This window comes from Leucopleurus acutus, assembly GCF_964270905.1.
Source record: "Leucopleurus acutus genome assembly, chromosome: 11".
In the NCBI taxonomy this organism is placed as follows: Eukaryota; Metazoa; Chordata; class Mammalia; order Artiodactyla; family Delphinidae; genus Leucopleurus; species Leucopleurus acutus.
Genome location: NC_139152.1, coordinates 32311567 through 32334284, shown reverse-complemented (window position 1 = coordinate 32334284; position 22718 = coordinate 32311567). Strand labels below are relative to the sequence as shown.

At 34.6% G+C, this 22718-nt stretch overlaps 1 protein-coding gene across 1 annotated transcript in view; it reads right to left on the bottom strand.

Annotated features, from left to right (window-relative positions):
* Positions 1-22718, bottom strand: part of LRRK2 (leucine rich repeat kinase 2) — a gene marked incomplete at both ends in the record, with an annotated part of 152938 nt that overhangs the window by 115616 nt on the left and 14604 nt on the right. The window contains 5 exons of the mRNA XM_082849938.1: positions 13041-13147; positions 14487-14566; positions 14660-14799; positions 15271-15390; positions 21015-21142. Coding sequence (XP_082706064.1) covers positions 13041-13147; positions 14487-14566; positions 14660-14799; positions 15271-15390; positions 21015-21142 — 575 coding nt within the window. The remainder of the gene's footprint in view (positions 1-13040; positions 13148-14486; positions 14567-14659; positions 14800-15270; positions 15391-21014; positions 21143-22718) is intronic.

The window sequence follows — 22718 nt, the reverse complement described above, 5'->3', positions numbered from 1 at the left end:
AAAGAGTATTTTTTGCAGAAATGCATTTTAAAATAATGTCCTCCAAAATAAGAATGAAAGTTAAATTTCATTCTAATATTTAAAACAACTTCCTAAAATAACCATACTTATATAGAGCTAAGGCTCACTAGTGAGTTGGGAATAAGTTATAGATGTGTGAAGATACTGAGCATTCTATTGGCTCTTGGGGGATGCAGGAAGTGGGGCTGAAACCAGGCTGGGTTGCCCTCAGCCTTGAGCTACCTTCTCCATTTACCCCAGTGGACTGTACAAACATTATCATTTCTATGTGTGCCATGATATGCAAAGTGATGAAAAGCACTGATAGAGAACAAAAATAATTACATACTTTCACAGAATAATGCCCAAGCTTAAGAAACACATAGATTGCTTTAAAACTGATTGCATATTATATGTGGAAAAGTAATTATATTCCAGCAATAATTATTACAAATTAATTTTCCTCTTCATAATAAACTTTCTTCAGCAAATGCAAATCCAGTGTCTTAAAGTTTCCACATTGTCTTAAAGTTTCTATATAAATATCACTTATCTTGAAACCTCTATATAAATATCGATTCCAACATTATACACTATATTTCAACACTTTGAAGGTGGCAGGAAATGAAACTTTTAAAGCTTTAAGTACTATTTTGAAAAACTAAGATATGCATCTCAAATTGGGAAAAAAAGAAAAGATCAGACAAAACTCAGAAATAAGTGGAAGTGATATATGCATTCTAAATTACTGGCAAAAATCTGAAAACTAACACCTTTTAAAGACATCCTGAATAGCACACATTAAAATATAATAAGAAGTTGGTTATTCAAGTGTTGGTGAGGATGTGGATAAAAGGGAATGTAAAATGGTGGAGCCACTATGGAGAAAAGTATGGAGATTCCTCAAAAAAATTAAGAATAGAACTATCATATGATCCAGGTATCCCACTTCTGGATATTTATCCAAAAAATGTGAAACTCCACTGATTTGAAAAGATACATGCACCCCTATGTTCTTCACAGCATTATTTATAATATCCAAGATATGGAAACAACCTAAGTGCCCATCAACCAATGAATGCATAAAGAAGATATGACATACATATATGGTGGAATACTACTCAGTCATAAAAAAAGATGAAATCTTGTCATTTGCACCAACATGGATGGACGTTGGAGCTATTATGCTAAGTGAAATAAGTCAGATGGAGAAAAACAAATACTGTATGATTTCACTCACACGTGGAATATAAAAAAATAAATAAATGAACAAACGAAACAAAAACAGAGTACTAGTGGTTACCAGAGGGGAGAGGGGCCAGGGAGTGTGAAATGTATAAAGGGGATGAACTGTATGGTGATGGATGGAAACTACATTTTTGGTGGTGAGCACACTGTAGTATATACAGAAGTAGAAATATAATGTTGCATACATGAAACTTATAATGTTATAAACTAATCTTAGCCCAATAAAAAATTTTTAATGATTTTAATTAATTAATTTAAAAAAGAATTTGGTTGTTTTGCTCAGTCAAATCAGAAGTTTTAATAGTCCTTCCTAAAATGGCTAAATTCCAACCAAGGAAATACTTTAAATTATAGAACTTATTCTAGACCAGCAGTTCCCACACTTCACAGTACATGAGAATCCCCTGGGTGACTTGTTAAAACAGATTGCTGGGTTCCACCTACAGAGTTTATGATTCATTGGGTCTATATGGCACCCTAGAAATTACATTTTTAACAAGTTCCCAAATGATGTTTCTGGTCCAGAGACCACACTATAATGATCACTGTCTTGGACATTAACTCAATTTGAGACTTGAAAATTAAGAGTAGAAATTCCATCGTACAGTACACGTTGGAGAAAAAATTATAGCACGGAGTCACTTTAGAGTTTATAGAAGACTTTACACACCTTATCTCATCTACCAGCTATCTACACAGTACTCATGACTTCTTCCACTCCATTTTAGCAATAAATTATCTGCTTTACAAGACCAATAACAATATGCAAAACTCCCTCCAGGTCTTCACTTCAATAGTCACCTTCTTTCCTCACTAGGCAGTGAGGAAAGTGAGGAAAGTCACAATTTCATCACCTCTGAACCCTAATATGTATACTCCTTCTTTGCTTCGTATTTTTTTCTTAGTTACCTCACATATCATATATGCCAATTAGCCTTTTTATTTATCTTCCCCACTAGAGTGTAAGCTTCATGAGCCTGGGATTTCTATTTATCTGCTGTGTCTCAAGTGCCTAAGGTTCAACAAATATTAATTTGATTAATTAATTAAATGAAGAAAATGTTACACAAGATGCTTGAACCTTCACCTGGTTAGCACCATCACAAAACCCAGTTTTTCTGGCCAAGAATCCAGTCATTTTTTCTAGAAAACTATACCCAGCCCTACACATGCAATGTTCCCAAGTGTGTTTCAATGACAAGTTGCCCATGGAGATTGGTGAACAAGCTACTTAAGTTCTTAATACTCTCATAAGGCAGAACTCCAAGGACTATACAAAGGGATCTGAGGAAAGTTAACATGGCAAGTGACCAAGAACAAAGAAGTAAGAAAGCAGAAAGAGCAGAGAACTGATTCTGAACAAAGAAACCAAGGTTAACTCCAAATGTAACTAATCCTGAGACACCATAATAAGAATCAGCCCAGGGACTGATCAAAATTGCAGAGATCAGGGCTTCCCTGGTGGCGCAGTGGTTGGGCGTCCGCCTGCCAACGCAGAGGACATGGGTTCGTGCCCCGGTCTGGGAAGATCCCATATGCCACGGAGCGGCTGGGCCCGTGAGCCATGGCCGCTGGGCCTGCGTGTCCAGAGCCTGTGCTCCACAACGGGAGAGGCCACGGCAGTGAGAGGCCCATGTATCGCAAAAAAAAAAAAAAAATTGCAGAGATCAAGATTCTTCCCAGGGAAGACCCTGAGCTCACCTCCTCCCATGGGCATACCTAAATTACAACTATTTACAGAGCAACTATCTATGAGAATGATCTGAAGACTAGCAGAAAAGATATTCCACAACTAAAGACATAAAAGAAGAACCACAATGAGATGACAGGAGGGGTGTAGAATGTGATGTAGTCAAGACCCACACTCCCGGATAAGGGACCAACAAACAGGAGGATAATCACAATTGCAGAGGTTCTCCTCATGGAGCAAGGGGTCCAAGCCCCTCATTGGTCTCTCCAGCCTGGGGGTACTGCACTGGGAAGATGAGCCCCCAGAACATCAGGCTTTGAAAGCCACTGGGGCTTGTATAGTGGGAGAGCAAGAGGGCTGTAGGAAACAGAGATTCCACCCTTAAAGAGTGCATGCGAAGTTTCACACACTTGGAGACCCAGCACACAGTAAGTTGAAAAGAGCCTGGGTCAGACCCACTTGCTCATCTTGGAGAGTCTCCCAGAGAGGCAGAAGGTAACTGGGACTCCCCCTGGGCACAAAGATGCTGCTGACAGCCATATTGGGTAGCATATTCTACCACGAGGACATTGGTGCTGACAAGTACCATTTTGGAGTTCTCCATCTAGCCAATTAGCACTAGGATTCAGCTGCACCTATCAGCAGGTTGGCACTAGTCCTGGGAACCCCTCAGGCCCATAGTCAGCTGCCACGGGATTCTCAGGCGCACAGCCAGCCACCCAGGGACCTGGCACTGCCAACCAGCAGGTCGGCACCAGCTCCAAAACCCTAAGCTCTGCAGTCAACTGCCCCAAGACCTCCCAGTCCTGAAGTCAGCCTGCCAGGACCCAGCACCCCACACCAGTGGGCTAGAACCAGTCCCAGAAATCCCCAGACTGTGCAATCAGCCATGCCATGACCCAGCCTTGGCCACCAGGGACCTGCAGCCTCTGCACAGGAGGTTCAGGCGGCCAACCAGCCAGAAACTGGCCCCACCTACCTGAGCAGCCATAGTAGTTGGACTCACCACAACAGAAGAGCCCACTCAGACCACACAGGGGGCACCCCTAGAAGATATACTCTGTTAACCAGAGGAGAGTGTACTCCTAGATCTAATAGTATGTTCCTACGTAAGGACACTTCTCCAAGATCAGGAAACATAATCAACCCACCTAAACATACAAATAAAAACAAAAAATTAGGCAAAATGAGACAACAAAGGAATATATTCCAAATGAAGGAACAAGATAAAATCTCAGAAGAATTAAGCCAAGTGGAGATATGCAATCTACCAGATAAAGCATTCAAGGTAATGATCAAAAAGATGCTCAACAGGGCTTCCCTGGTGGCACAGTGGTTGAGAGTCTGCCTGCCAATGCAAGGGACACAGGTTCGTGCCCCGGTCCGGGAAGATCCCACATGCCGCAGAGCGGCTGGGCCCGTGAGCCATGGCCACTGAGCCTGTGCATCTGGAGCCTGTGCTCCGCAACAGGAGAGGCTACAACAGTGAGAGGCCCGCATACCGCAAAAAAAAAAAAAAAAGAAAAAAGATGCTCAACAAACTCAGGAGAAGGATAAGCGCAGTGAGTTTAACAAAGAGTTAGAAAATATAAAGAATTAAAGAGATGAAGAATACAAAAATTGAAATGAAAATTACACTACAAGGATTCAACAGTAGATTAGATGATACAGAGGAATAGATCAGTGAACTGGAAAACAGTGTAGTGAAAAATAACACGAGCTGAACAAAAAAAAAAAAAAAAAAGGAAAAAATCCTGTAAAATATGAGTTCAATTTAAGAGAACTCTGAGACAACATCAAGCATACTAACTTTCTCATATAGAGACCCCAGAAGGAGAAGAGACAGAGAAAATGGCAGAGAAATTATTTGAAGTGACAATAGCTGAAAACTTCCCTAAACTGAGAAAGGAATAGATATCCAGGTCCAGAAAGCACAGAGAGTCCCAAACAAGATCAACAGATCGAGGTCCATAAAAAGACATATTGTAATTAAAATGGAAAAAATTGAAGATAAGGAGAGAATATTAAAGCAAAAGAGAAGCAACTAGTTATATACAAAGGAACTCCCATAAGACTGTCAGCTTAAATTCTGCAGAACAGAAGGGAGTAGCAGGATATATTCAAAATGATAAAAGGAAAAAATACTCTACCCAGCAAGGCTATCATTCATTTGAAGGAGAGATAAAAGTTTTACAGACTAGCAAAAGCTAAGAGTTCAGCACCACTATGCTGTACAAGAAATGTTAAAGAGATGTCTCTGGTGGAAAAAAGAAGACCACAACTAGAAAAATAAAATTTATGAAAGGACAAATCTCATTGGTAAAGGAAAATAAAGTAAAGGTAGTAGATCAACCACTTATAAAACTAGTAGGAAGGTTAAAAGAAAAAAGTAGTAAAATCATCTATGCCCACAGTAAGTAGGTAAGGGATTCTTACAAAACAAAAAGATGCAAAATATTATGTAAAAAACACTGAATGTGGAGAGAGTAGTAAAAATGCAGGGATATTAAAATGCTTTCAAAGTTAAGAGATCATCTTCTCAAGAAAGTAACATTGGAAAAAAGAAAAATACAACAGATTAATGTTTTATATGTGTGTATGTGTGTGTCTGTATATATATCTATAATATATATATAGGAATATATACTCATAATAACAAAATAAATCCATATTTGATCAATAAATTAGAAATAAAAAGTTAAGAGATCAACTTAAAATAATTTTATACACACACACACACCCCTCACAGTAACCACGAACCAAAAATCTGTAATAGATACATACTGAAAAAAAATAATCCAAACATAAAACTAAAGGATAGTCATCAAATCATAAGAGAAAGGAACAAAAGAAAAAGGAACAAAAAAGAACTACAAAAAAAAGCACCCATAAACAAACAGCAATAAGCACACACCATAAATAATTACTATAAATGTAAAGGGACTAAATGTTCCAACCAAAAGACATAGAGTACCTGAACGGATAATAAAACGAAATCTACCTATATGCTACCTATAAGAGACTCACTTCAGATCTAAAGACACAAACAGACTGAGAGTGAGGGGATGAAAACAGGTATTCCATGCAAATGGAAAAGAAAAGAAAGCTGGGGTAGCAATACTTATATCAGACAAAATAGACTTTAAACAAAGACTGTAACAAATAGCAAGAAAGAACATTACATAGTGATAAAGGGATCAATCCAGCAAGAAGATATAACAATTATAAATACATATGCCACAACACAGGAACACCTGAATACATAAAGCAAATATTAACAAACATACAGAAAGAAATTGACAGCAACACAATAATACTAGGGAACTTTAACACTCAATTTACATCAATGGACAGATCATTCAGACAGAAAATCAATATGAAAACACTGGCCTTAAAAGACACAATGAATCTGATGGACTTAATAGATGTGTGTGTGTGTGTGTGTGTGTGTGTGTGTGTGTGTGTGTGTGTGTGTGTGTGAATATATATCACTCTCTATCCAAAAGCAGCAAAATACATATTTCTTTCAAGTGCACATGGAACATTTTCCAGGACAGATCACAGGCTAGGCCACAAAACAAGTCTCAATAAATTTAAAAAGACTGAAATCATATCAAGCATCTTTTCCTACCATAATGCTATGGGACTAGAAATAAACTTGAAGAAAAAAACTGCAAAAAAACACAAATATGTGCAGGCTAAACAATATGTACTAAACAACCAATGGGTCACTGAAGAAATCAAAGCAGAAATTTTAAAGATACCTGGAAATAAATGAAAACACAAAGAAAAGAACCCAAATTCTATGGGATGCAAGCAGAAGTAGTTCTAAAAGGGAATTATATAGCAATACAAGCATACCTCACAAAACAAGAAAAATCTCAAATAAACAACCTAACCGTATATCTAAAGGACCACAAAAAGAAGAACAAACAAAACCCAAAATTAGTAGAAGGAAAGAAATCATAAAGATCAGAGAAGAAATAAATGAAACAGAGACTAAAAAATCAATAGAGAAGATCAATAAAACTTACAGCTAGTACTCTGAAAAGATAAACATAATTGATAAACCGTTAGCCAGACTCATCAAGAATAAAAAAAGAGACAGAGAGAGAGGACCTGGCCCAAATCAATAAAATCATAAATAAAAAAGAAGTTACAATCGAAACCAAAGAAATATAAAAAATCATAAGAGATTACTGCAATTATATGGGTATAAAAAGGACAACCTAGAAGAAAAGGACAAATTCCTAGAAATGTACAATCTCCCAAGACTGAACCAGGAAGAAATAGAAAATACAAACAGACTGATTACCAGTAATGAAATTGAATCAGTAAAAAAAACAAATAAACAAACAAACAAAAAACTCCCAACAAACAAAAGTCCAGGACCAGACAGCTTCAGAGGTGAATTCTACCAAACACTTAAAGAAGAGTAAACGCCCCTACTTCTCAAACTATTCTAAAAAACTGAAGGGAAGAGAATGCTTCTGAACCTGTTCTACAAGGCCAGCACCACCCTGATACAAAAACCAAAGATACCACAAAAGAAAATTACAGGCCAATATAACTGATGAACATAAATGCAGAAATCCTCAACAAAATATTAGCAAACTGAATTCAACAGTACATTTAAGGAATCATACACCACGGTTTATCCCAGGGATGCAAAGATGGCTCAGTATTCACCAATCAGTCAATGTAATATAAGACATTAACAAACTGAAGAAAAAAAACAGCATATGATGACCTCAACAGATGCAGAAAAAGCTTTTGACAAAATTTAATATCAATTTATGATAAAAACTCTGAACAAAGTGAGTTTAGAGGGAACATATCTCAACATAATAATGGCCTTATATGAAAAACCTACAACCAATATCATACTCAATGGGGAAAAGCTGAAGCATTTCCTCTAAGATCAGGAACAAGACAAGGATGCCCACTTTTGTCATTTTATTCAATATAGTATTTGAAGTCCTAGCCACACAACACAAAGAAATATAGGGAATCCAAATTGGAGAGGAAGACGTAAAACCATCACTGTTTGCAGATGACATGATATATATAAAGAAAATCCTAAAGATGCCACCAAAAATGTATTAGAACTAATAAATGAACCTAGTAAAGTTGCAGGTACAAAATTAAAATACAGAAATACATTGTGTTCCTATACACACAATGAGAACAAACTATCAGAAAGGGAAATTAAGCAAACAATCCCATATACAATTGCATCAGAAATAAATCTAACTACAGATGTAAAAGACCTATACTCAGAAAACTATAGACACTAATGAAAGAAAATGAAGATGACACAAACGAATGAAAAGCTATTCTGTGCTCATAGATTGGAAGAATTAATACTGTTAAAATGACCAAACTACCCCAGGCAATCTACAGGTTCAAAGCAATCCCTATCAAAATACCAATGGCATTTTTCACAGAACTAGAACAAACCATTCTAAGATTTTTATGGAAACACAAAATACACCAAATATCCAAAACAATCTTAAAAAGAAAAACAAAACTGGAGGCATCACGCTTCCTGATTTCAAACTAATAGTAAACAAAACAGTATGATACTGGCAAAACAAACAAACAAACACATAGCTCAATGGAACAGACTAGAGAGTCCAGAAATGTACCCACACTTATATGTTCATTTACTCTCCAACAAAGGATGCAGGAATATACAATGGGGTAAACACAGCCTCTTCCATAAATGGTGTTAGGAAAACTGGACAGCTACATACAAAAGAATCAAGCTGGACTTCCTTTTCACAGGATATACAAAAATAAACTCAAAATAGATTAAAGAATTAAATGGAAGACCTGAAACCATAAAACTCCTAAAAGAAAACATAAGCAGTATGCTCTTTGACAATGATCTTAGCAATATGTTTTTCGATCTCTCTCCTCAGGCAAGGGAATCAAAAGTAAAAATGAACAAATGGGACTGCATCGAACTAAAAAGCTTTTGCCCAGTAAAGGAAACTATCAACAAAATGAAATGGCCACCTACTGAATGGGAGAAGATATTTGCAAATGATATATCTAATAAGGGGTTCATATTCAAAATATACAAAGAACTTATACAAGCCAACATCAGAAAAACAAATAACAAGACTAAAATATGGGCAGATGACCCTAATAAACATTTTTCAAAGAAGACTTAGGGATGGCCAACACACACATGAAAAGATGCTCAACATTACTAATCATCAGGGAAATGCAAATCAAAACCATAATGATTTATCACCTCACAACTATCAGAATGGCTATCATCAAAAAGACCACAAATAACAAATGTTGGCGAGGATGTGCAGAGAAGCGAACCCTCATGAACTGTTGGTAGAATGCAAACTGGTGCAGGCACTATGGAAAACAGTATGGAGATACCTCAAAAAATTAAAAGTAGAACTACCATATGATCCAGCAATTCCACTCCTGGATATTTATCCAAAGAAAACAAAAACGCTAATTCGAAAAGATATATGCTCATACTAAGTGAAGTAAGCCAGACACAGAAAGATAAATATCATATGGTATCACTTATATGAGGAATCTAAAAAAATGATCCAGATGAAGAAAGACAAATATCATATGATATCACTTATATATGAGGAATCTAAAAAAAATTATACAAATGAACTTACTTACAAAAAAGAAATAGATTCACAGACACAGAAAACAAACTTATAGTTACCAAATGGGGGGAAGGGATAAATTGGGAGTTTGGGATTAAAATATACACACTACTATATATAAAATAGATAACCAACAAGGACCTACTATATAGCACAGGGAACTATATTCAGTATCTTGTAATAACCTATAACAGAAGAGAATGTAAAAAAAGAATACAAATATTTACATATGACAAAGTGAATCACTTTGCTGTACACCTGAAGCTAACACAACATTGTAAATCACTATATTCCAATAAATTTTTTTAAAAAGAAAATATATATATGCACCCCTATGTTCATTGTAGCATTATTCACAATAGCCAAAATATGGAAGCAACCTAAGTGCCCATAGATACATTAATGGAAGATGTGAATATTACTGAGCCATGAAAAAAGTAAAATCTTGCCACTTGCAGCAACATGATGGACCTAGGGGGTTAGACTAAGTGAAATAAGTAGGAGAAAGACAAGTATTCTATGATTTCACTTATATGTGGAATGTAAAAAGGAAAAGAAGTGAACGAACAATGAAACAAACAGACTCATAGATACAGCAAACAAAATGGTGGTTGTCAGAGCAGAGAACAGTGGGGGATAAGTGAAAGAGGGGGAGGGAACTTAAGCGGTACAAACTTCCTGTTACACAATAAAGGAGTCATAGGGATGGAATGTATAGCATGGGAAATATAGTCTATAATAACGTAATATCTTTGTATAATGACAGATGATAACTAGGCTTACCATGCTGCTCATTTTGTAGTGTATAGAAATATAAAATCGCTATGTTGTGCACCTGGAACTAACAGAGTGTTGCAGGTCAATTATATTTCAAAAACAGAATCATAGAAAAAGAGGAATTTGTGGTTACCAAAAGCTGGAGGAGGGGTGGAAGGGGGGATTGGATGAAAGTGGTGAAAAGGTACAAACTCCCATTTATAAGATAAATAAATACTAGGGCTATAATGTACAACATGATTAATATAAGTAACACTGCTGTGTGTTATATATGAAAGTTGTTAAGAGAGTTAATCCTAAGAGTTCTCATCCCAAGGAAAACATTTCTTTCTTCTTTTATTTTGTATCCATATGAGATGATGGATGTTCACTGAACTTATTGTACTAATAATTTCATAATGCTGTACACCTTAAACTTATACAATGCTTTATGTCAATTATATCTCAATAAAAATGAAGAAAAAAGCACAAGAAAAAGTATTTTAAAAAGTAAAAATGGTACATCTTCCAACCTAAATACTACTGTCTTGCATGGAGCAGGATAAGCTTTCATCAGGGGAAACAACAATGGTTCCACCTAATCAGAGCATGTGACATCTACCTGGCCACTTTAAACTACTTATGAACTGAACCACCAGTTTAAAAAAGGAGCTACTCTCCTGGCTGATGTTACTGATCCAATTACCAAGGGGAGACAGGTTACTGCTACACAATGGTGGTGAGGAAGACTATCTGAGATCCAAGGTAATCTCTAGCAGCCTCTTGATACCTGCATCCCCAACAGTAAAAGTGAATTGAAAACTACAGCAACCAACACACTACTATAATATATAAAATAAGTAACCAACAAGTACCTACTGTATAGCACAGGGAACTATACTCAATATTTTGTAATCACCTATAAGGGAAAATAATCTGAAAAAGAATATATGTATGTATAACTGAATCACTGTGCTGTACACCTGAAACTAACACAACATTGTAAATCAACTATACTTCAATAAAAATAAAAAAATTTTTTAAAAATTAAAAAAAAAGAAAGAAAGAAAACTACAGCAACCAAAAAAAAGCAGTATGACTGAGGACTTTGACCTTTCATGGATGAAGGTTTGGGTCACTCCAGAACCAGGAGCAACTGAAGTTCTGGTGGAGGACATGGGAAATATGGAATGAGGAGATGAAAACAGAAACTATAGATACTAACTAAATATATATACATATACACATACACACACACCAACTACGACCTGGTGACCAATTACAGAAATGAGTACTACTATAGTAGCTTTAGCTAATGTCTCCAGGATTCTTACATGTATGTGTCAATATGTATAAAGTAATCCTTTTCTTGAAAAAACAACAACAAAAAAAAGCAGTTTAAATCTCACAAAATCATGGTTGTCTTGTTGACATATCAAAGATATCCAGGGAGTTAAGAACTACAACACCAACACAATGTGGTTTGTACATGGTAAGGGTTTGTCTCCTCTCTAAGAGGCCTCACAAAAAACAGCCAAGGCCAGTGCTCATTTTCAAGAGTGAGATCCCCATCCAGATCTCTGCACAGTAGAGGATGGGTGACTCAAGAAGAGCAGTTTCCTTTTCTGCCACTCCTGCTCTGACTCATTATCCCTTGAAGGGATATCCCTGGCTATCCCTCAGGGCTCTTGCCAGCCCAAGCCTCTTATGATGGCCTTTTCAGTGCCATCAGAGAGGTAGAGCGAGAAAGGAGGAAAACAAAGAAGTGATTTTTCTCTTGATTTGACTTAAATAATAGTGTAAGGAAACATGCATGAGGAGGTTTCTTTATTCTTTTCACTCTAACCAGGTTCTCTACTAAAAGCTGATGCTAACACTGGTCTTATTTTCAAGCTTTCAGTGTTTTTCTCTATTTTTCTCCCTCCAAAAATATCCTTCAAGAGCTGCCAAGTCCCAATGCCTTTATGATAAATTTTCTCCCAAGATTTTCTGGCAGTATTTCCTGTTTATAAGGGCAGGAATCAGAGCAGCCTGAGACTCAGTTTTAAACCTCAAGTGTTCTTCCAAAGGTATAACAGCCATTTTTCTCTCCTTAATAATGCAAAGCTATAAGATTTACATGTAAAGGACTATTTTTTTTAATTTTTATAATGGACAATTTTAGCAGATTTTATAATGGTGAATATCTCTCCACCCATTGCATTCCTAATAAAATAACAAGAAGAGTGTATAAAGGAAACTGGGGGAAAAAAGTGACCATTTGGCGATTATTATAGGTATCCAAAAAAAATACCACTGGACACAAGCTAAAAGTCCATCAACAAGAAACTGGACTATAAAATAGGAAATAGGCATACATTGGGAAACTACACAACCATTAAAAACAATAATGTGAGAATTTACATTTATCAACACAAAAAAAGAAATGTAAAATTTGTTTATAAAAAATTATATGATCCCATTTCTCCAAAAAATATAAAGCATATTGTATATGCCATGTGTAAGTACATACAAAGAAGTCCAGAAGAATATCAAAATGTTATTTTCTTCTTTATCCTTTTACCTATATATCAATATATCTATATATTAGATGTATAATTTACATATTTGAAGTTTTTACAATATATTGCTTTTATAATTTAAAAAATACCACAAAACGTGTTTCTTTTTATTAAAAAATATGGCGTATCTCTTACCATTTTGTTCTAACAGAGTCGACAATGCATTTGCAGATGCCTGGAAGACTTCTTTTGATGAAGAATGCATCAGCATCGAGAGCATCACTTCCCTGTGAGCTGGGAACCTTTCACAAATTCAACCACAATATGAATAGTAATCTCTTTAATAATTAGCTCAAACATTCACTTACTGTTATCTAATCTCTCTAACAACAAATAAGGGCAGATAAACAATATTTTATGCCACCTCTACTCACAGGAGTGAATTACAGTTAAACAGTTTTGTATTTACAAGTTATATTCAAATCCATGAACTACTAATAAAGTAGTATTTCTGTTTCTTCAAAGTAGATAAGCAGTAGACGGAGAAAATAAAAGACTCAGCAGATATATAAAGAGGTGCTAAGGGTAAAAAGATTAAGTGAGAAAAAGATGATGTAAGCAAGAAATGAAAAATTAAAAGTCATAATGAAGCAAAGTGAAATTTTTAATGTAGAGCATAAATATGTTTTAATGATGTATTTATTTTAATGATCTCCTATGGATTTTGAGGAATTAGTGTCTATGAACTGAAATTTATAAACTGCAACATGAACCAACCTTATCCTAATTTCTTTAAAAGATTGCTCAAAGCAGATTAGAAGGCTGGTTTAACATATATTTTTCAAAATTTACTGTTTCCATTCAAAATAGATGTTTAAATAAATAGCATCTGTGTCATTAATTCCCTTCTGATTGGCAGTAGATCACTCTGCTGACAGGCTGTCAGGATTTGAGATGCAGAATATTACTATTTAAATTTCCAAGGTAAGTAAGTCATTCAAAATTTAAAATCCAGAGGATATGCAGAGCCAACAGTAAAAATCTAAGCAGTTGCTCATGGACATGAAACAAATCTGATATACTCAGAACTCGTGTATCTGTGGGAGAGATGACTGGTCTTACGAGGTTAAATGGTGCTCCCACAGAAAGCATCCTCAAGAGCTGACAGCTACAAATAACCCTCTCAAGAGAAGAGAGTCCAACACTGCTACACCAAGTGGGGAATCACTATAGGAGGCTTCTAAGCACATCTAATTCCTGATATTGACAACCTGCTGGCTAGTAACCACAACAGAAAAGGTCACAGATTGCTCTCCGATTTCTATCACTTGAGATTAATTAATATGGCATTTTAAATGATTAGCCAGAAAATTGAAAGGTTCTTTCTTGATGATTCATAATTTACTGAATGACTCGATTCTAAATCTCTCAGTAATAACTCTCAAACAAATCACCTTTTACTAACTATCCAAGGCAACGGGATCAAAATATACATCCACAAGTATTTTGTGGCAACACTTAAAACATAAATGCCTACATCAAAAATATTTCAAACAATAAAAACTTCAGTTATGGTATTTCATGTGGATTGATTAAAAATATGACTGAAATTTTCTATCATATAGAATCAAAACTACTGACTGGCCATCTTCATCTCCAATCTTCTCATGTAAACTGTTTTGGTACATAAGGAGATTATTCAGGGCCCAACATGCAGCCTCCTGGATTAGGGAAGGAAAAAAAGAAAACTGTCAAAAAATAAATTATTGAACAAACAATTTTGAAAGACTATAAAATTTATGAAAGAGTCTAACCTGCACATGCTTGTTCTTTCTATGCCATGTTAATGCTTTGTAGCAGGCTTCCAGCCAAAACAATTTATCTTCTTCTTCATCATCATTCTCCTGATTCTCATTCTTTTCCTCTAAGTCTTGATTTAAGAAAATGGTCTCAGCTTGGAAAAAATGTAAACATGTAACTTACTTACAGTTTGAATGACCAACTAAGTCCGTATATTGAAACATTATCAACAGAGTGAGGTATTCTTTAGCAGTGGCCCTGGTTATTTAAAAGACCTTTTTAATATATTACACACTTCATCATACTGCTATCCCATCTAGATAAATTACCAAATGAGCAAGTGGGTACCAAACAAAACTAATAGGCTACAGGAAGATTAATTAAGGAAGTTAACTGCTAATAATAAAGCTAAATCAAGGATGTATTTACTGATATCTGAACTGGGAAGGATGTACTTACCACAACTGTTAGTTCCCTTGAAAGTATCGTCTATTGGACAATGAGTTACATTAAGACAGAAAAGGCATTTAAGGGCTCCTTCTCCACATATGACTTTCTTGTTATAATGTTAATATTCAAGATCAAATGCACCTGTAAGAATTTCCTTGTTAGTTAAGTTACTTACTGAGGAGAGCTAAACAGCTGAGTGCTGCAATCTGTAATGCTGCATTCTCTGAATACTGCTGCACAGCTTTCACCACAAACTCATGCACCTCGTTTAATACCAGGATATTAAAAAAATTACCTGAAATTTAAGTGAGATATTAGTGGAAATTCTCATCCATGGAACTTAAATTACCTTTAATCACATAACAGTATTTAAATCAACAAATTTGAGTAGTGATGACTATTCTTAATGACATTAAAACATATATTTACTTTAATTAAAATAGCTTAAGAGGATTGCATAAAGTATTGAAAATTTATTTTATGCACTCATTCAATTATCTTGCTTAGACAACGGAACTGACTGGGCAAAAAAAAAATTAAATGTTTGAGTTATATTAACTTGTGTTCATTGACTCCCTCTCATGTCATCATCATGTTAAAACAATGAGGTATCTGTTATTCATGACACTACAATATTGAGTGTACAAAACAGCTTAATTTTCCTGCCTTCTAAAAGACGGGGGAAAAAAACCTTCCTTGTCATTAAATGCTTTTGCTGAAACAGCCTTCTTTCACTTAAAGAATAGTGCTCAGAAAACCCATTGGCACACTTATCATTACCTGATCTTGTCTATGATAATCTTAGAAGAAAAATATGAGAATATTTTACTACCTCTAACCCAACCCAGGAAGACATCCCTTACATTTTTATACTCATTCTTCTCATAGTCATATAGAAATCTAAATCCTTATAAGGAAAACACTTGTAAATGACAGTCCAAAAATATGTGCCTCCTTCCACTTAGCTTATCTGTAACTCATTAACAGTCACCAAGTTTCCTTCTAGGAGTAAGAATGAAACTCCTAGTTAGCTATATGTGTAATTAGATGATCCCTGAGACACACAGCCAGAATTGGAAAAGATTCTATACCATGAAAAGCCTAAAGCCCACACTAAATATCAATCAAGGCTTCAAAATCAAAAGGCAGATTAACTAGGGGTAGCTCTTCTTTATCAACATCTTTTTATGTTCATGCCTCTTCCGTATTCACCCATTAAGCTGACATACTGCCCAGCCCTTAGTGGTCTCTCGTCTTGGAGGGTCATTTCAAAAAGCGTTCTTTTCCACTTTTACCAGCTTATCTAAACTTGGGCTGTCTCACCTCCTTTTCCCTAGTATTATTCCCATGCCACTGCCAACAGCTGCTCTACCACTGAAAACTGTGTGACTCTGAGCAAACATCAGTGAGACTGGCCTTATCCTATTTTCATTTATATTTAATTTATGTGAAAATATATAGTAAATTATATAAGGCCTTTAAATGCATTAACCCCATAATTGAATTTCATAATTTGACAAAATGCTTAGTATTTATTTACTGACTTTGGGTTTTTATTTTAATTATGAGGAAGAAGTAAGTTTTATTCAGCTTCTTTGAAACAGTAACAGGGACAATAAATTCTCTAGTCACTAAGAAAGCACCTTTAACTAAAGATCAATTTGAGGAAATTCGCTGGTGGTCCAGTGGTTAAGACTCTGCACTGTCACTGCCAAGGGCCTGGGTTTAATCCCTGGTCAAGGAACTAAGATCCCACAAACCTTGAGGTGCGGCCAAAAAAAAGATCAATTTGATGACTTTTTACTTTCAAAAAATGTCACAGAACAATATGAAACTTATAATAGTTTATATGGTTTATTTAATTTCAACAGTATAATGTCAACCACCCTTAATGTGCTATTGTAGACCTATTTGAAATTCAAGTACCATTTCCTCAACATGACAATAAAACCACTTCCTCGTCTGGCTCATTTAAAGGATTACGGTAAACTCACATTCTTAGTATGTCATGCAAGTTTTAACTTGAGTGGTAAATCGTAGAACATGAAATAGAGAATTCTATATTAGTGTGCTACTATATTACCTAGATTTAAGAAATCAACTTTTGAATTACTTTACAACTTTCCCAGATATCAGCTAGCTTGTACAACTGTGTGCTTCTTCATGAAAATATGAGTAAAATTCTCACCTGATAAAAGAAATAAACTAGTAAATGGCTACAACATTTTAGAAGAAATGCTTTGTTTTGCTTATGAATGCAGAAATTCTGTATTTTACCACTTACTGACTACATGATCTTGAATAAGACACACAGACTTGCTAAAATAGGTCCTCATCTGTAAATATGGAGATAATAAAAATATCACATCTCCCAGGATTGTTTCAAGGATCAAAAAATTATATATTGTATATGAAACTACTTTAGAAAATATGAAAGAAATGTGCAAATAAGACATTATTTTCATATCTCCACAGTTTTGGTCAAATGATAAGCATTCAATAAATGCTTATCAAGGAAAGAAACAAACTGAAGTTGTGCATGCAAATTAGAATTCAATTTATAAAAATTCCATTTTAACTGAAACTACCTAGGAATATTCCTAAGGCTAAAATCAATTGCAGAATTATACAAATTCTGAATACAGGGGATATAGCCATATTTATGTAAGTAAAAATATAAGTTGCTACAATAAAAACATAAAAATGAGTTTTTTCAAATTAATGATGATGTTTTTTCCCAGAGTTATAGTGATGAAAAGTCAAATGTCTATTATAATAATCCTGATTTTGCACAAAACATTTCTGGTGATCCTTTTTAGAAAAGGTTGTCGGAACCAATTTCCAACAGTTAGGGATCCTGCCTTACTATTCACCAACCATTTACTTTTTAATGCGTTGTTCTCCTCACAAAAACATCAAGGAAATCTCCAAGGTGTATATTGAGGGAGTTGGGGAAGGCTCAACAAGGAGCTGAAACAAGAACTGTGAGCTGAAAGCAAATGGTCAAGCCAGAGTAGCCATGTGGGAAAGTATGAGTCACTGTGATCAACTAGCCTTGATCAGACTAGCCTTGTACTCTCTCCAAAGGAGGGTAGCTCAACCAGAGTCTCCCACTTCAAGTTTGAATCTTAAAAAGATTCTAAAGTGGTCCCAGGTCAGTCCTGTGCCCTAGCTTCTGGCAAACATCTCTGGATGAGATGTTTAGGTCCTCAGGATTCTCAGAGATTAAACTCAATCAAAGAAAAACTCACAAACATACAGGAAAACAAGACTCCATGACAGACAGGCAGTCAGCACAGGAGCAGGAGGTTTAAACTCTCAAGAACTTCATATATTGGAATTATCAGATACAGAACACAAGATAGCTATGTATTAATGATTAAATAAATAAAATTAGAATAAAAGAAAAGAGAAAGGGGAAGAGAAGAGTGAATAAGAGTCAGTCAAAACTTACCTGGCAGATCTGAAAATAAATATATAAATTTTTTATATTTTTTATATTTTATATTTTTTTATAAATATATAAAAAATCTAATAAAATGACCAAGTTGAATTTATCATAGGAGTACAAAGTGGCTTACTATTAGAAAACCTGTACAGGCAATTCTAATTCTCCATATTATCAAGATAAGAGGAAAACAAATGATCTTAAATTTTTTTTAAATATTTGATAAAATTCAATATTCATAATTCTTTTTAAAAAGCCCACATATTAAAATAAAAGCAAACAAGAAACAGAAGGAAACTTCTTAACTTGATAAAAGCTACTTGTCACAAAAAAAACAAGATTGGGGCTTCCCTGGTGGCGCAGTGGTTGAGAGTCCGCCTGCCGATGCAGGGGACATGGGTTTGTGCCCCAGTCCGGGAAGATCTCATGTGCCGCAGAGCAGCTGGGCCAGTGAGCCATGGCCACTGAGCCTGCACGTCCGGAGCCTGTGCTCCGCAATGGGAGAGGCCACAACAGTGAGAGGCCCGTGTACCACAAAAAAATAATAATAATAATAAAAAAACCAAGATTAACAACAACAATAACAACAACAAAACCCCATATAATAAGCATTATTCTGGATAGAAGAATATAAAGCATTCCCTTTAAAATCAAGAAAACGACAAGGATGCCTACTATCACAGCTTCTAGTCAACACTGTAGTAGTAATTGTGGGCCATGCAAGAAGACAAGGAAATCAAATTAAATAACTGCTACACAGAAAAGAGCATTTATAAATAAATTTTTAGAATTAATGAGTTTAGATAAGATTAATATGCAAAAAATCATTTGCATTTCTTTACACATACACAGTTCAAAAATACAATTTTAAAAAAGACACCGTATATAATAACAAAAATAGGGTACCTAGAAATAACTAATAAGATGTGCAAGACTTGTATGGAAAAAATTATAATGTAAAGTTGTCCGTTCTTAAATTGATCCATATATTCTGTATAATTTTAATCAAAATCCAAATAGAGTTTTCCAAGGAACTGGACAAGTTAATTCTAAAATGTATATGGCATTGTAAAGGCCCATGAAAAAAGCCAAGCTGTAACCAAAGAAGAAGAATATATAATGACTTTACCTATTAGCTTTTGAGATATCAGGACTTACAGAGCTATAATAATTTAAACAGTGTGATATGGAGCCAGGCAAATCAAATCAACAAACACAACAGAACAGCAAAAACAGAAATATACATATATTACATGTTATAAACCTATAAATAATACATACATATTATATACATATATTCAATATATGATACTACTGGGAAATGGCTGAACCATATAATAAATTGTGCTCTCCATATTATAAATGGGGGGGTTAATTGAATTCCTACTGTATAAAATTATTCCAAACAGATTTTAACACTTTAATGCTTAAATTAGAAAGATTTTGGATAAAATGTGGAATACATTTATTATGTTAGGCAAAGGAAGGATTTCTTAAAATACATTAAAAAGGTTAAATCACAAAGCAACTCATCATGAAATTAAACTATACCACAAAAGCCACATAAAGAAGATAAAAAGACAGCTCACCAATCAAGACAAAATATTTTCGATACATATAACTGACCACCAAAACATTATTAGCCAGAACTAAGAATCAATTTTTAAGAAGATAGACTATACCATGAAAAAAAAGAAAAAGGCAAACCAGGTACTCCACAAAAAGAGGAAGCACCAATAGCAAAGAAATATTTGAAAAGATATTCACCTTCCTTCACACTTTCATAGCAAGAAAGATGGTAGTAGCATAAAACAAGACATAAACCAATGTCCGCGGATAGGAAAATGGATAAATAAATTGTGGTATACTCACATCATAGAATACTACATACTATATGCAAAAATATTCATGAGTCTTATAAACAAAATAGTCTTTAAAAACTTGCAGAAGACAACATTCAGCATGATGCCATTTTTATCAAGCAAAAACAAGCAAACGTTAACAATTTTGTTTACAGAGATAAATGAATGTAGTAAAATTTAATTTAGAAAGCAAAAGGTTTATTAACACAAAACTCTGGAGAGTGTTAACCTCTGTAGAGAAAGTGGAAGAAGGGCAGAGCCCAGAGTAGCTTTACCAGCACTGGTAATGTACTAATATTTAAGTTGGGTGAGGAGTTCTTTTGCACTGTGCTTCACATTTTCTATATGTTACGCTTATTTTTTTGTATGTATCAACTATTTACACAATAATACTTTAAATATAGCATAACAGTGATAAGACTTCTCATATTGCACACTTTTATTTTTGCCACTCCTATTAAAATTCCACCTAAGAATGGCAGAACAGTTTGCTAATTTACAATATTTCCATCCAGTGTATGTCAATATTTACTTAAACATAAGCATATGTATGCTATATATACTTACATCATATAGACTGCGATAAATTAACCAAGAATTATAACTTACCTAATGTAAGCCTATGGAGCAAGCAGCAACTCACTTCTTGGATTTTTTCACTGATAGGGAATGCTATCATGGCTTCTACCACAATATTATAACACCTGACATTGCCACTCATGAGGACTTCAACATTACTGCCTAAATTTAAAGAAATCATAATTTTCAATAAGGTAATAATTTCCCCTTTTAAATATGCATACAAAAACACCTTACAGAGATTTTAAATATATGGCAGTACAATGGCTACATTTCCAAATTTAAATATACTGTTCTGTCAAATAGCTATAAAAATACTGTTGTTCGATGTTAATATAATACAATTTAGGACTCATCTCTAGCATTAAGGGAAAGTTGCTTTATTCCTGTATTTTTGGCTTAAAAACTTAAAGAAAATAAAGGGAAAACTGAGAGTGCTTTTTATATAAGTCAAAATACGTAAAGTTTTGGCTGTAAGTTTTCAAATAAATGGATTTGGGGCCTGTTTCCGAATGAGGCACTATTCCATTGGATAACGGATTTTAATTGCTCCTTTCCTCAAACCAACAGAAAGAAAATCAAGATTATATCACATAATAGAAGAGGTAGAATCAGCTATCATCTATTTCCTGTCCATTCCAGAAGGGCAGCAGAAGAGCAGTCATTGTAAAAGGCAGCAAAACCGAGCTTCCTGAAGGCTCTGAGATAGACAGGGAAAAGAATGGATGAAGGGAGAGGAGGGACATAATATTAAAATGTATAACTAAGGGATAAACATAGGTGAACCACAAAGGAAGGAAAGAATCCACTGGGAAAGGCAATTAATCAATAGAGTATGTGAACCTATGTGGAGAAAACTAATTTATATGTCTGAATGAAATGTTGACTCTTCTTAAAACAGACAGAAAAAAGGTGTTTGCAAAACATTTTTCTTTCTTTTCTGGCACAATCAAACTAACCAACTGTTTTCCAAAAACTACGTTTTTAATGTTTAATTTGTATTTTAAAAAACACTAAATATGGAAAAAGAAGGAAATGAAATGAAAGGAAATGGCCTCAACGCAATTACCTCCTTTTATTCATTATCAAAGATACAACTTGCTCTAGATTCAATGTAAAGTTTAAGACACCTGCTTTTTTTTAAGTTTTAGTTGCTGCTTTCTTTGACCTTTTCTTTATGAATCAGCACATTTACACTGGAGTTATGGTGATGTGGGTGGAAAAGAATGAATTTCAAAACAACCAGCACAAAATAAATAAATAAATGTATAGCCAAGGAAAGGTAAAATGAAGAATATATTCAGTTTGTTGGCAGTAGATGACTCAGAGAAGTTTAAATTCCATTTCCTATTACTGTTCTGCCCCATCTACTTCTAAGAGTTTAACTTTCCATGGATAAGAAAATGATGGATTTTATAACCATTATTAAGAACGGGCATTCTTTCACAAGGCGATTAGTCTCACATCTGTGAGATTTCTATGTCTGAAACCATATACACATATTATATATAATAAGCTACATATGTATGAAATACAAAGCATGTAGTAATACTGTCATTGTTTTAACCACACTTACTACATTACATTACCAGGTACTATTCTACATTTTTCACATTATTTAACTGATTTAATCCTCACAACTTCACATGTGTGAAGATGAAATTATTACCAGATAAATGCATGTGTAAATCCTGTACAAGCCCAAACAGGTAATACATGAAATACAAAATGCTC